Genomic DNA, 16,486 nt, shown 5'->3' on the forward strand with positions numbered 1-16,486 from the left:
TCACTCCTTCGCCCTTCTGCAAGCACTACTGTTTGGATGCCGGCTCCAGGTCAGATGCGGCATCTGGGCAGGCAGTATTAAGGAACTTGTTTTCTTAAGGAGGGTCACCTCTCCTCCATGGGGCTACATTCAATTGTAATCGCCCATACAGTATGGAGGAAAGGGGACGGGACATAGGAATAATTATAGAGACTAAAGTACTCCTAGTCATAGTCCCCTTTCCTCCATACGTCCCACCATCCTACCCCCTAATAAAACTGGTGTCATTAGGCAATGGTAATATTGTTGACGCGTCAATGGGGACTGAGGCGTGGCGCTGGTGGGCGCAGTCAGTGCAGCACATGCTCCCAGGGCCGTGCCCCCACGCCCCTCCGAATATAAAGGCGAAGAAGATTTTTTTCTGGTGAAAAAGGTTCCGTCTTCTGTCCCTAGCGAGGGACGCCGATACAGTATGGAGGAAAGTGGGCTATGAACTAGGAGTACGTTAGTCACTACGGTGAGTAACTTATAATTTACCATTCCCTTCACAACCTGACTTTACTCTTGGTGTATCTAATATTTATTACCCAACTCAGTGGCCGATTTACCGCATTCAGAAGGAAGGACTGGGTTGGCCGTGCCTGTATTAAACTTTTATTGCTGTTATACACAGCTATAACCCTAGGACAAGCATATACTGCCCTCGTGTTGAGCTTAATAGAATGGAACAAATATTCCCAAGTATGATTTTAATTTACATTTTTCAGAAGTTAGCAGAATACCATAACTCTGCCTCAGTATAATTCATCTTTCCCTGGCGTGGTGTAGCATGTTTTGGGAAAGGCCCTTTGTCAAACTATCAGCAATACTGAATAAATAAACTTTATATACTTCTACTTCAATTGGCTAAAATGTCAGTGTTAACAAAGCAATGCATTGGCTCACTATCCAGTATGTAGTTATAAAATATATTATCAAGTTAATCAAGGAAACAATTTTCCTTCCTTTTACCTCCGTTCGGAGGAGCCATCTAGTGACTTTACAGCATTCTTCCTCGATTGTCGGAAGTGGATACACACATCCATATTTCAATTGAGAGACGCAGAAAATGCACCTAAACTCTGCCTCGTTTAATGGCCATACAAGAAATCACAATAGATATCAGTTTACACTGATAGGCGACTACTGAACTCGCTGATCTATCTTACTGGTTATTTGAAAGCTGCTTTGCTGAAACGTAAAGTGTTTCTCACATTTATTTTAATTTAGTGAAAGATACTTGTAAATCAAGGTTTACTCTGCGGTTGTTTTAATGATACTTTGTAATTGTGATATGTTTTCATGCATGATAATGGAAAAATCTGAGTATTTGAATTACTTATTTAAACATCATCCTGACTGTTTGATTTGTGTGCATGCGTTGATTGATCGCCACAGAGTTCAGTGCACCTCTACGAGTTCAAAGAATTTTTCTGTTTCAGGCATAGCTATATTTTTCATCAAAACAAGATCTTGGTTTTTGAGCAACTCAGGATTGAGGATGAATATACAGCTCTTCCCATGTTTTGTGGATATATCTACAAACCAAATACTGCTTTCATGTCAGAAATCTATTACTATCACAATTTAATATTTTGTTCATATAAACTTGATTTGGCAAGTTAAGACACAAGTCATGAAACTTTTTATTTATTTTTTATTTGTATTTATTTAAATGTTTTTAGCTTCCTGATAAGTCTATTGCAAGCCTGGTTAAATACTACTATTCTTGGAAGAAAACCAGGACTAGGACAAGTTTGATGGATCGACAGGCCCGAAAATTAGCTATTAAGAATAATCCAGGGGAAAGGTAGGTTATATGTTAAAGATGTGATTATAGATTGATAGCCTTTTAAATGCCTTATGTTATCAGTAATGTTTTTAATACTAAAATACCTCAGCCGAGAGATACTTGTCATTGAAAAGTGAAATGCTCAACATCTCTGTTGAAGATTCCTTAACCTGATTTTGTCGAACAATTTGAATCGTAGGTACTCAAAAGCCATTTTCCTTTGTGTCCACACTGCCTGTTAAACTTGAAACTTACTTTATTCCAGTATTACTTAACACCAACTAAAGTGAACTATTGCTCATGATATAGAGTAAAATAAATTATTAAATACTTAGATGAAATCAACATTAAGGGGGGGAAAAGCCCACTGAACAAATAGGTTCTACAATAGTATTGTAAAACTGACAGTATGTGTGCACATCCAATCTGCATTCTAAACTTCTGGAGTAACACTCAAACATGGATAGCCTCCAGCCTCTGGTTTAGCCCCTCGGCATGGTGATCCACAACTTCCATGCAGATCTTAAGTTGTTCATCAATGCTTTCTGTCACACAGCATGTCACAGCAGATAAAGAGGCATATTTTCCTGCAATGCTTTGAAGGTGATAATAGCCAACTTGTATTTTACATGGTAAACAATTAGCCAGTTCAGAGCACATGTCGCAGCATTCCAGCAGCAGCTAAGTAGAATCCTGGTAAAGGCAGGACAGAGAAATTTAGCTTCCCTTGGCTCACCTACTGGTGGTGGTACTTGAGAAAACAAAGCCTAGTTGGGAAGAGGAAGGGATAGGAATACCACCTACCTGTACAACGATCAAATTGCAAATATTTGAGAAATGCACCCCAAAGGTAAGGTGAGGAAGAGAGAACAATGAATTAAGGGGATTTGGTGTGTATCAGGAAGGGAGGGTGGTGGGGTAGTATCAGTTAGGGTGAGTGGAAGCTCTTCAGACTAATTCAGTTGTGTGGGAAGAGGATAGAGTGTATGGTTTGTTGATTAAGGGCTGCAATGCCTAGCTCATGTCTTCTTGGAGGCATTGGTGAGTCCTTAAGGATACCAGTGCAGGGGAATCCTGCCCCTCATTTATGTCCTGGGCATACCACTACTACCTAACTGGTGGAGAATAGAGCAAGCTAACAATGTTTACCTGTTCTTTTGGCTATGTGGCCATTTATCCTCCATGAAACGGCCGGTGGCAGTGGCACCTTCATTTTACACTTTTTCCAGTGCACTCATGTGCACCTCCTATTTTTCCCCGCATAGTAGCCTTGTGTCTTAAGGCATAAAATAAGCAATGTTACATAGCAATTTGCTATGCAGTTCTGTAGGTTTGCTAATTAAATTGGCACTTTTGTAGCAAAGCTAGCTATTGAAGTTACCCCATTCAATGAAATGCACTGCTCATCCGGTATTCTGCTCTTGCCTTCAGGGCTGTCTCTCCTCTTTTCTCTGTTTGCTGCAGGCTCAAAGGGGCTAATGGAGAAAGAGTGCAGCAGTAATCATTTCCTCCACTCTTAAGTGCTGTCAGGTGTCTTGACCCACGTTTGAACTATTATGTTACAACATTTGGTGCTGTGGGCTTAGAAAATCCAAGATGGCTGAAAAGCCCACATTTGCGCCAGAATCCAGGAAAACCGCGCAGTTTTGCGCACACCAGAATGGTCGCCTGACCTGCCACCCACCAGTGCGAGCGTGATGGGCCAGAAGCGCCATGAGCGAAATCAGTGCAAAGGAATATGGTGCTGTTAAAAATCTGTTTTAATTGATGTCAAAAATTGCTAAAATCATGGCCACAAAATTACTCCGCTGCAGAATCTATAGCAATACAATGTTAGTGAATGCTATCAAGTAAAATCCCTTTTTTTAAAAATGTATTAATTCAAGACAGCTCCCAAAAATGGGTGCAGTACCGGCGCTCGACACTAACTGGCGCTAGCGGTCTAAACACTGACAGGAGGCCTGTCTTTCAGGAGCTGACAAGGAACCTGAGTTAGCTGGAAACTTCAAAGCCTTGCTGGTTAATGAGAATTCTTAAAACCTACTGTTCACAGGCCTGGCTGCATTCTGCTGCCCCCACCAAAAGGAGATATCACCTCTCTGATTGAATTAGGGGAGGGGACTGCAGGAAAACAGAACAATGAAGTTTCCTTGGCTCAGGCAAATGCTAAATCAGGGCTCGTAAATGGCTTCCTCTTGGAAGGAAATGGGAGGGGCGCTGCCTCTGGGAGCCACCTGAGCTGGAGGCGGGGACAGACAGAAATTCCCCCATGTGCTTTGGAACCTAAACCACACCCATCTGGGCCAGAGCATAATTTTAAAAAGATGGATAATTCATAGCACATTTTAAGAGGTGTTAGGACTCTGTGGTATGTTCTGGGCAGTAGTAGCGGAAAATAGGGTGTTACTCCAAATGCGCACATCTGTGTAAATTCTGTAAAAGTTCTGGAAAAGTTTAGAGGTTGTGGTCTGGATGAAAAGGGCAGAATTCTGTCAGAAGTGAACACAGCATCTTACAAAGACAGGGATCGGAATGGTTTGGTGCTACAGAAAATATGTTAACTGGACATATAATATTCGAAAAATTGTACATAGATAAATATGCATTTGGATCAAAAATAGATTTGTGTGCAAAGTGACAAGGGGAGGATCATCTGACCCATAAACGTACCTCATCACAATTACACTCAATTTCCTTCCCCCAATCAAGGGAGAGAGGAGAACTTGGCCAATGATAAGTTGTGAGGGGCTTGCTTAGTTATGCCCACGCACACACCCATTTTCTAAAGACATAAAAAGAGCCACTGAGACCCAGGAAGGGACATTCACTTTCCAATTCAAACTGATTTCTTGCAAAGCATTTTGCCGGACCAGACAATATCCAGAAGGTCCATATCCAGAACTTAGAATCCAGACTTCAGAACTTGTAGCAGAGAGGCATAGTCCACAAGCTGAATCCTTCAGAGGCCTCAGAATCCAGCAACCTAACCAAACTATTCAACAGCCGGGTGAGCTGTTTGATTCTGGCCTAGAACCCTGTGCCAGAAAAACCCAGAAAGCAGAGCTGTATCCAGACCGCCGTGCAGTGCCAAGAACTTTTGCTAGAACCCTGTGCCAGAAAAACCCAGAAAGCAGAGCTGTATCCAGACCGCTGTGCAGTGCCGATAGCAGACCCAGACCAGATCGCTGTGAGCAGAACCAGTACCAGAGACCGTCCGTGGCGAGTGAAGCTCAAACCTGACCAGACCTTGACCGCCTATTTCAAAGTTATAGTGTGAATACTCAGCCAGAACTGTGCAAAACCAATCTCTTAGTCTAAAATAATCTAATTCAAACAATTTCCACCTATTTAGAACTGCATCATAGAAATCTTGTGTTCATTCTGTGATTTCACACCTGTGAAAGTGTCATTTGCCATCGTAAAGCTAAGATCCTGCGCTTTCCAACGAACCCAGAACCAGCTTTCTATTCCTTATATTTTTTCCATAATCGCGCTCGGCGCATTCGGAAAAAGTGCTGCGAATTGCAACTAGCTCATTTCACCACTTGTAAAAAATAGCTGCTTTTGCTTTGCATTGCTGAAATCCGTTTTCAACCTGATAATCCCTCATGAATCACTGATAGTGTTGATCTGAACCAATCTTAAGTAGCTATCACCTACCCTGAATCTCCTATAGGGAATTAAAATAAATTTTAGCATATTTTCACTTCTTTGCAAATCACATTTCAAGTATTTTTGCCTGTGTTTTAAAATCCCTGTTGCTCTAAGCTTGCTAGGGGGGAACTGAATTGGTATTGCATTTGATTGTATTCCTGAAAATTGTGTGCTCTCCTTCCATCTCCTTATATTGCATAGGGGGGGAGTGAATTGTCAAAAGAAAAAGTGATGATATTATGTCTTGTGGAAACCATCTCAGTTATTTCTGTGCTGCATTCTTTTCCATCATTGCATTCCTTGAAACCATAAAAGCATTCTCAGCTACTTTATCCTCTCTATCCCAACTCCTAAGTAAAATTAAAAAAGGTGTGCCAGTGTAATACTATCCATTGTTGATCACTGTCATATTCATAAGTGTGCTATCAAATATTAATTTATTTATAAAAGTGTGTTATATATCTTGTTTAATTTTTCAATAAATCTTTTAATTTGCAAAACAAACCTACTTCTTGGCTCAGTGGGGTCAGGGGGATTCAAAGAGAGGGGCGTTATACAAGGGTTTATCATCCAGATCTATGAACTTGTCATAAAAATATATAAATAAGGGCTTCCCTTGGGCATCCCAGACTAGGCACTGTCTTAGTTGGAGTGCTGAATTGAAGTCCCTTAACACAGTGGTGGCTCGAGCCGGGATGTCTGGATTAGATCTACCATTTGTGCAGCCTAATACAGTGTGCTAACTGACAGGATACATAAATCCTGTTGGATCGCCACGCCGTGTTACATTGTAAAAGCACCCCTCAAAAGAAGGACGCTCTAAGGAGACGGTCTGTTTTTGCAAAATAAAATACTAACTTCTGTAAGTCAGGAAGGAAATTAATTTCCAGAATGACGACCTTGGTAGATATCAAAATAGCCAGAGAGCACCTCTTACATAAGCTATTTGTGAGAGTCGAATGGACGGAACAGGACCAGAATGTGTGGTTGCAGGAAATCGCGCAACAGGTCACTAACTGGGTCAGATATATGGAGAGATCAGGGTCCCTTACATGTGGTCCTGAGTGAACTATATATGGCCCCTAAGGCCAAGGATGAGCACAACACGATTGCCAGGGTAGCGGCATATTTATATTTATATATGGGAGCCATACAGGACAAATGTGCTGAAGGCCCAGATCTGGCAAATAGGCAACTGATGGCATTAGAGAAGGCTTAATCTGACCTGGTCTCTTCTGAGCAGAGGCTGCAGAGGAGCCAGGAGTCAGAAAATGATAGTAAGCAGTATATCATTAAAATAAAAGAGGATATGGGTATCCTGCAACAGGAAAAGTCAGACCAGGATACCAGATTTCTGGCCTTGCGGAAGGAGTACCAAGAAGGTTTGGACTCCCTACTGCAGAGCCAGAAAAAGCTGGAGCAGCAACTGGACTTCAATAGGGTATGCGCAGAGCAGGTATACACCCTGCAAAGCCACCTAGATAGGGAGAAGGCAGAGAGCAACAAACTGATTCTGAAAGACTTGGATACCCAGACAGAATTTGAGGAAGAACGCCAGAAAGCTGGTGCCTTTCAAAGGCAGAGGGACAACCTGGCGGCACAGATGCAGGCTCTTAGTCAGGAAAGGGACACCTTAGGCCAGGAAGTCTGCCGATTAAAAGATAAAATTGATGAAAATCACTTGGCCCTCCAGGGACTGAGTGACTTCCAAAAAGAGTATCAGAACTTGTTAGAGCACACCAGGAGGGTGGAAGATGCTCTGGCAAGAAAGGAGCAGGCCAGAAGGGGATGGGACTCAGGAGGTAACCCTCCTGCAGCAAAGACTGGCCCAGTAATCCAGGACCAACCAGGAGGCACAGAGAGAAAATGAGACTCTCTGTCAGCACAATGATAGACTCCAGCAACAGGTAACCATGCAGGAGAGACTGATGAGTCTAGTAAGGCCTTAACTGAGGAACTGAAAGCACAGGCTCTTGCATGGCCACAGGTCGCAGGTGCTGATAGAGATGAGGTTCGCTGGGAAAGGGAAACACCTGAGCATAACCTCAGGAGCCCTAGTACCAGAGGGTTTCACCTCTCCCAGTCCCTGGACTCTGCCACCCCCATGTTCCCTGGCGCACATGAGCACAGGGCCACAGGAATGGCAGATTACTATCCAGCCAAAAGTATGGCGCTCATAGGCCAGTACCACCCAGGAATGGATAGGCGGGCATCCGGGTATGGGCACCTAAGTACAGTGCAATTTAGTGGGGAACCCCAGGAGAGTAGGCCCACTAAGGGCATCCTGAAAACCTCTGCCCAGTTAGGTCAGTGGGGGGGTACCCATCAAATCCTGGCAGCAAGGAGGGATCTGAAGACTCCTCTGAGCGTCACAGGACAAAGGAGACCAGGTCCCCACATTCTGCCGGCCATTCCCAGGCTCGCAGAATCCAGGAAAACCTGGAAGATCAGACGGGCACCTCTGGGAGCAGTGCTTCTGAGTCAGAGGATGAATGGACCAAACCAAAAAGGCCAATCAGGCAAAAAGGGCCTTGCTTGAGGACCCCTTAAAACAGATTAAGGCAATAAGGAGCGTCATCACCCCTTATCACAAGAACGCCAAGCATTCTGTTTGGGAACACTTGGAGTTTTACGAGCAAATGATGGAGACTTTCCATTTGAAGGACAGCAGTAGCTGCATCCAGTATGTAAAATGGACATTCTCCCCAGAATACTCCAGTTTCTTTGCGGGGCTGGAGGACCAAAACCATTCAAGATGGTCCACATATAGGGCGGCCATCTTGAAACATTCTTCTGTTCACCGAATCCCCAAGAGGCTCGCAATGCAGCCTACAATTTGCAATGTGGGGAGGATCAGGCCCCACAAGAATTTGTGCAGGAATTGAAGCGTGCCTTTGCGCAGACTACCAAAAGGGTGCGCACGGACAGTAAAGAGTTTGTAAATACGTTTTTCCATGCCTTACCCAAATACATAATGACCCAGCTAGTGAGAGATTTTCACGAGAAAAGGTCACTAGACTGGGTCATTGAACAGGCTACCCGGATCTGTGAGGTGCAGAAGCCCATAGAAAATAAAAATAACGCCTGAAAAGCCCCAAACCGACCAGCATCCCTGCTGCTGCCAAGGTGGCAGAGGTAAAAGTTGCCCCCATTTTAGATTTGGAGATGGGGGGGCCTAAAAACCTGCCTGCACCGAATAATTCTCAGCCCAGAAGGCCCTCGGGCCAGTCACAGACAGGGAGTCAAGGAGGTAGTCCCACAAATGGGGTCCCTCGCTCCCCTAACTATGTAAGTCCCCGCTACAAGGGAAACCGACCCATCCTGGGGTATGTGTGGACTCCTCCAGCCCAAGGGGGGGATCCATCCTGGCACCCAACCCAGGGAACTTCCCTCCTAACTTCCCACAGGAGGGCAGAAATTCAACAAACCATGGCCAGAACTTTTTCCCCAGGTATCCACCCAACTTCCAACCCCAAAATCACCCTTACTTCTTTCCCCAATTCCCTGAGCCCAGACAACCTAATCCAGGAGAGGGGAGGCCAAGGGTGGAGGGGTACCCAAATCTTCCCAGCCCGGGGTACTACCAAAGAAGGGATAGCTACCCTTCCCGGGATCAGCCCAGGGGAGAAAACAGAACCCAGTATCAGCCTGAGCGGGTTTCGCAGTTAGAGCGTCAGGTCCAAAATATGGCACGGGATCTGGTTCACATACTGAGGGCTCAACAGAACCCTCAGATGAGCATGCCACCGCAGAATGCCCCAAACTCTGGGCCTGGTGCTCCAGAACAATGACGGGGGCAGCACCCCAATAACCCACCGGTTCCCTGAGAGGAGGCACAAGGGGAAGGGGGTGTAAAGCATTGGAGGAAGCTTCCTTCCCCACTTCTAAACAGCTCCTGGAAACCCAGGAACCGGAAACAAAATCTCCTACTCCTGAAAGTCTGCCACCCAAGGAGCAGAGAGGAGGTAGGAGAAACAAAGGACCCAAACAGACCCATTTTGTGGAGGAGGTACAGGTCTTCCAATTTGAGGGAGAGGGATCCTCAGAGGATCCTGAGAAAAGTATCTTCTCCTTCAGAGATGGGAGAACTCCTCCCAAGGAAAAATGGGTCCCAAGGGATTCCAACCCAGACTGGGTAGATGTGGGGATTGAGCTGTTGCCGCCCATCATTCTATCCCAGAACCAACATTACCGAAAACCCCTAGTTCAAACCCATCCTGGTGACTGCCTCCAAAAAGTGGGGGGGGCGGCCCAAAACCGGAACCAGGGGAACCCAAAACCGCATCAATATCCAATTGCCAACTTTTTCTTTCAGATTCCCAAAACTTCCTGCCGAACTCTGCCCAAATCTTTTCTCTCTCAATGTCCAAAACCAGAAAATTGGCCCACCAGTTGTCCAAAAATGTGCATTATCTGTGCCCCTTTGAGGAGAAGAAGGGAAGGGGGGAGAATTACCGAATTCCTCTCACCTCTCTTCCTGGACAACTTCAGAACTTTGATGGGAAGGAAATTCCCGTCGAGGGGACTGCAGATTTGGACATCAAAATTGGGCGACACTAGGTGAAACACCCGGTCATAGTAGTGACTCCAGAGGGCACCCCTTGTTTACTAGGGAATGACCTCCTGAGAAGGTTGTCACCCCTAATAGATTGCCTAAACAAGGTCCTCTGGACCCAGACTAGCCGACCAATAAAATTAAAACAGAGTGTCAACCATTTTAGTTTTAACGGCACATGCCACATGGTTGAACAAAAATCTGACCAAGTAGAATTTCACTTCCAGAACAACCAAATTCCAGACGTGACAGTAATAGCAGTAGGACAACAGACTGGTGATGGGGGGGGTCCTCTCTATTTCTGAAAATCAACCTTCCAGTTTAAGGTAGTATTCCACACTGGAAGGAAACACTCTGAAATTCTTTACTAATCCACAATCGGACATTCCCACTCCAATAGTCAAGAAAGATGTGAAATCAGCTCAGAGCCTGGCTGATATTCAGCAAATTGGAGAGCAGTTGTTTTCAGTTAAATGATGGGAAGGTCTCTGTTCTCGCCTGAGTGTGTGTGAACAACGTTAAGAGCTTCATCGGCGAAGCCCTGTTCCGCCAACTCCCAAAAGATCCAGCCATTCCCAAATTCAAACTGATAGACAGATGGGAAATGGACCTGACAGCACCCAATTGCAAACATCTCCTGCCAAGCAGGTGTATGCTCAAAATCTCCATTGGTAACAAAAGCATAGTCCATAATTGTTGGGTCGTGCGAGACGCCACTGCCGCCCTTTACTTAGGCAGTGACATTCTCAATCGCTTTGCCATTAGTTTGGAACTAATAAACTTCAAAGCGTGGTCCCGATTAGCGGATAATCCCATGGGCTTTGATGATACAGAAAAAGCATTTAGGTCGGCTCAATTGCTACCTTATGCAGTTGAAATTCAGATTAAAGAGGAAGTCACCATCCCAGAAAGGACCCGATAATTCTCCCTGGAAGTGAAAGTTAAAAGAGGACAAAAATTGAAAAACCATGATGCTTTTATTCATCTAAATGCTGCTCTCCAACAGCAAGGGTTGGTGGTAAACCCAACACCATTAGTCAACATAGAACATGACACCATTTCAATAGAGGTGGATAACAGCGACCTAAAGAGTATTACTCTAGCCGCAGGCACCATTATTGGAATGGCAGTTGATGACCAACATTTTTCCATTGATTTAGGAAATGAACTGTTAGGACCAATCCCCAAGGACTGTTTTGACAGTTACAGTGATGACAACGCAACACCAGACAGGATCTTTACCCGGCATGGGGGGAATTCCTGGTGTACACTTCCTGCCCTTATGGTAAGGAAGATGTGACTTGTGACTTCAGAAGGGATGAGGTGATTTTCCAGGTCCATGAGGGCTGCCTTTCCAACCTGAAGCCTCCAGTCCAAATCAGCACCCTGACCAGGGACTTCTCCACCCAGCTGGAGGAGGCCACTGAGATAGCAAAACCAGAAGTCTTTCCAGGCTTCAGGCAGATGGTTGAAGAGAGAGTCAACCTAGCTGATGCCTGTGTGACCCTGGAGCAGAAGCAAAAGTTGAAACAAGTTTTCTTGGATTTCCAAGATCTCTTCGCGGTGGACTCATATGACTGTGGTCGCACCGACATCCACACAACGACAATTCCCACGGACCCTGGCATGACTCCAGTGTTTGTGAAGCAATATCGCTTGCCTCTCGCATCAATGGAGTCCCTTACTGAAATAATTAAGAACCTTGAGTCCCGGGGAATAATCCGTCCAGTACACAGCACCTTCATTAATCCGGCGCTGGGAATATTGAAGCCAAACGGCCAGTGGAGACTCTGCGCCGACTTAAGGGAGCTCAACAAACGGGTCCATACTTCCCGATGGCCTCTTCCCTACATTGACCAAGGGCTGGCCCAGATCCAGGGGTCACAGGTATTCACTGCAATAGACCTTACCAATGGATACTGGACCGTGCCTGTCAGTAGGGAGGACCAATACAAGCTGGCTTTTACCTTTGGGGGCCAGCAGTACACATGGACCCGGACTCCCTTCGGATACCTCAACTCCGGCAATTAATTCAACATTTTCCTACATAAGGCCATGCCCGACCTAGGTGCAAGGGGTAACCTGGCTTATGTAGATGATGTCCTCATCAAAGGTTCATCTGTGGAGGAACACATAGCGGAGATCCGTTATGTTCTGACACAGTTGAGGGCCGCCGGAGCAAAACTTTCCTTTCAGAAAGCGCAGTGGTGTAGAACCCGTGTTAATTTCTTGGGGCATGAGATTACTCCTCAGGGTCTCTGTCCCCAGGAAAAGAAAGTGGAAGCACTTCAGAAACTGAAAGACCCCACAACTCTGTGGGAACTAAGGAGCCTCCTTGGACTGACTAATTACAGCAGAAAGTTCATTGAGAGCTATGCAGAGATCACCAGTCCCCTGATTCATCTCTTGAAGGGGGGGGTCAAGTGGGAATGGGGTCCAGAACAATCCGAGGCAGTAAGACAGCTTAAAAGAAGCCTCTCACAAGCGCCCTGCCTTGCTTACCCTGTCAGAAACAAGGAGTTTTTCTTGGAGACAGGGTTCTCTAATACATGCTTGACTGCAGTATTATATCAAAAGCATGACAAGGTCAATAAAGTAATCTCCTATGCGAGCAAAACTTTATCCTCTGTGGAGGAAAAATTCAACAATTGTGGGAAGGCACTCCTGGCAACGGCGTGGGCATTGAAGAATTACTGCCCGTTTATCCAGGGGGAACACATCATAGTGGAGACTCCACACCAGCTTCTGCAATACCTCCAAAGTGACATAATCCGAGCCGGAAATGTGAGTAATTCCTGAATTACTTCCTGGATTCTGTCAATGCAAGGCTTTCCTGTGTAGGTCAGATATGGCCAAAACAAGAAGAGTCCCCTCGCGCAAGGTCTGGCTGACTTCCATGATTGTGCCAGAGAGAACTGTCTCGAGGATTAAAGTCTAAAAATCAAGGACAACATGGAGGCATACCTTAATTCCCCACACAAAGTCTTTGAAGAAGACAAGTGTGAGGGAATGCCCACTGCCTATGTGGATGGATACTCTTACCATGTTGACAACAACGGGAAAAAATAATTTGTGGCTGGCGTAGGGAATGCATGGGTGAATGAGTCCCCAAAACCCTCCGCTGGATATAAAATTGGTCCCCGAAGTAGTCAGGTGGCAGAGTTGATGGCTGTGTATCAGGCCATCCTCACTGCTGTCCAACATCAACTCCACAAACTGGTCATAATCACAGATTCAGATTATGTACGGAACGGGTTCGTGGAGTACCTGGTTAATTGGAAAACCAGAGGCATGTTATGTGCTAATGTTTTGTCTTGACTGTCGTGTAGCCGAAGAGTCCTCTGTCCACAAGTGCCGCACAGAGAGAATCAAAGTCACTCTCTGTACAGCCCTTGAGGCCACAGGTGGGAGATGTTCTTCCGGAACTGCGGTACTCGTGGAACCCCGAACCACTGTAAAGGAAACACCGGTTAAGTGTCAAGCCAAAACAGAATCAACAACCAATCAACATGTAAGTGGAACGGTCTTACCAAGAGGCGCCTGTGGAGTAGCGGTTGTACCTATGGGGAAGGTTCCGAGACCCAGCAAGGCTGTTCTCTCAGTATTTAGCGATCCCAGCAGCGTTGCAAGTGACAGGCCCACCTGATGCCAGAATCCGCACAAGAAGGGCGGAACGTAGTAGGAGTCCGTGAAGCAGTCCGTGGTCGTAACAATGATCCAAAAGCAAGTACCAAAGCCAAGGGTTATCCGTTTGCCAGTCCGTGAAACAAATCCAAGGTCAAAATCCAAAAGGTGAGACAAAAGGTAAGTAGCGCTGTACAGGAATCCGAAGAAACGGCTGTGAAGCACCGAAGCACCGCAACACAGCTGTTTAAATACTGGCGCTGCTATTTCATCCCAGTCACATGACCCGCGAGCGCATCACGTGAGTGTAGTCCAGAAACACGTGAGAGGAAGGCGGCAGTCATGTGACGGTGAAGAAGCGGTCTAGCAGCCGCCAAGGAAGACGCCAAAGGGGTAGACGTCTCCGCTGGCAAACAGCATGCCAACCCAAGCTGTGTGGCAATCGGCGCCTTGGCAACTGGGGCGAAGAGAGAACCTGTGAGTCCCGGAACCGGGCAAGAGGGCGAGGGGTGTTTGGGGCACGGGGATGAGGAATGGGACCCCCAGAGGGACTAGTAGAGTGCGTGACAGAGCCCCCCCCAAAGGCCCACGACCCCGTGGGCACGAAGGATGGTCCCTATGGAACCGTGCCACCAAACGGGGAGCCTGGACATCAGCAGCCGGGACCCAGGACCGCTCCTCGGGGCCATCCCCTGACCAATCCACAAGGTACTGGAGACACCCCCTAGAGACTCAGGAACCCAGAATGGCAGAGACCTCAAAAACATCCGGAGTGGACAGAGACACCAGGGCCACAGGAGAGCGAAGCCGTGTGGGAGCGGGACAGGGCTTGAGCAGAGAAACGTGGAAAACAGGGTGAAGCCGCCAGGAACCCGGGAGAGCAAGTCGATAAGACACAGGGTTGATAACATGAGTAACCGTATAAGGACCCACAAAGCGAGGTAGAAGCTTGAGACAACCCACCAGGTGCAGATGTCAGGTGGATAACCAAACGCGGGATCCCACAGTGTACAACGGGGCCATCACCCGTTTCCTGTCCGCCTGCGCCTTCATGGACACCGGGCCTCGACAAGAGGAGTCGAGACCTGAGCGTGGACGGAGGCCAGGTCCCTAACGTATGCAAGGGCAGCCGGATTGGCCCAAGTAGGCAAGTCCGTGAAGGGCAGAACACGAGGGTGCTGACCATAAAGTACGTAGAACGGGGAGAAACCAGTGGAAGAATGGACAGCGTTGTTGTACGCGAATTCCGCAAGATGCAACACGCTCAACCAAGAAGACTGCAGCTGTAGGGTCAAACAACGTAAGTACTGCTCCAGCGTCTGGTTCAGTCGCTCGGTCTGGCCGTCCGTCTCAGGGTGATATGCTGAGAAGCGGACGTCCATCCCGAGCAACCTAGTCAGGGGCCACCAGAAACGCGAGGTGAACTGCGAACCCCTGTCCGAGACGAGAACCGAGGGAAGCCCGAAAAGACAGAAGACATTCTCGAAGAACAACCGGGCCAGTGTAGGCGCAGAGGGGATGCCTTTACAAGGGATAAAACGAGCCATCTTAGAAAAGGAATCGATGACCACCCACAAGGTATCGAAGCCCCGGATCCGGGGTAGGTCAGTGACGAAGTCCATGGTCAAGGTGTGCCACGGTTTGGGGTGGACAGGTAAAGGAAGCAAGAGACCCACAGGGCGACCCCAACGGTGCTTACACTGTGCGCAAACAGCACACGCGTTGACGTAAGATTCAACATCTTTTCTCATAGACGGCCACCAGCGCCACCTTCTCAGCAGCGCCAAAGTGCATTTCTGACCAGGATGACCATGAACCGGGGCGTTGTGAGACCATTCCAAGGCCATATTGCGGGTGTCTACCGTGGGCATGAATAAACGATCAGAAACAAAGGGGAGACCATCGTGAACCACCAAATCCTAATCGTACAACTGGCCTGGGTGTGAGGTAACCCAATCCTGTATCGCGTCAAGTAAGGGCAGGGTTGGAGTACACAAACAAACCACCTTGCCGACGTCAAGAAGGGTGTCTGGAAACGTCGGCAAGGCCACCCCCCCAGGGGAACGCGATAAGGCATCGGCTTTGCCATGGGTATTACCCGGGCGATGTTTGATCACAAAGTCGAAGGCCGCAAAGAAGAGATGCCACCTGACCTGCCTGCTGTTGATACACTTCAGAGATGCCAGGTCTTGTAAGTTCTGGTGATCAAAATAAACCGTGACACAGTGCTTAGCACCCAAGAGGTGATGCCTCCAAACGCGGAATGCGTCCATGACCGCCAGTAGTTCCTTTTCAGTCACGGTATAGTGGGATTCGGCATCTGTGAATTTACGGGACTGGAAGGCCACAGGGTGAAGACGACCAGAGGTAGGGCAAGTCTGTGACAATACAGCACCTAGGGCAAAGGATGAGGCATCAGCCTCCACTATGAATGGCAGTTCTGGGTCTGTGTGCTGCAAGATGGGGGCAGTAGTGAATGCTGTCTTTAAATCCTCGAAGGCCTGTTGATGTGTGTCCATCCATAGAAAGGGTGTGCGAGGGCTAGTCAGAGAAGTGAGGGGAGCCACCAAAGAAGAAAACCCAGAGATAAATCGCCTGTAAAAATTAGCGAAACCAAGGAAAGACTGGAGCGCCTTCAAAGAATCGGGGACCAGCCAATCTAGCACCGCGCAAACCTTGGAATTGTTCATGGCTAGCCCTCCAGACGAGATGTGAAAACCAAGAAACTCTACGGAGTCGGCATGAAACTGCCACTTCTCGGGTTTGGCAAACAAGGAGTGCGTACGTAGACGAGACAACACTTACCTGACGTGCTGTATGTGGTCCTTCATGGTCTGGGAAAA

General features: G+C 47.1%; 1 protein-coding gene across 2 annotated transcripts in view; it reads left to right on the plus strand.

Moving 5' to 3' along the window:
* The window catches only part of RCOR3 (REST corepressor 3), a 1,149,883-nt gene that overhangs the window by 499,749 nt on the left and 633,648 nt on the right, over window positions 1-16,486 (plus strand). For both annotated transcript variants that reach the window (XM_069608515.1, XM_069608516.1), the window contains one exon: window positions 1,704-1,828. In XM_069608515.1, the coding sequence (XP_069464616.1) occupies window positions 1,704-1,828 (125 nt within the window). The remainder of the gene's footprint in view (window positions 1-1,703; window positions 1,829-16,486) is intronic.

Source organism: Ambystoma mexicanum, chromosome 4q (genome assembly GCF_040938575.1).
Source record: "Ambystoma mexicanum isolate Mex_15411 chromosome 4q, UKY_AmexF1_1, whole genome shotgun sequence".
Lineage (NCBI taxonomy): Eukaryota > Metazoa > Chordata > Amphibia > Caudata > Ambystomatidae > Ambystoma > Ambystoma mexicanum.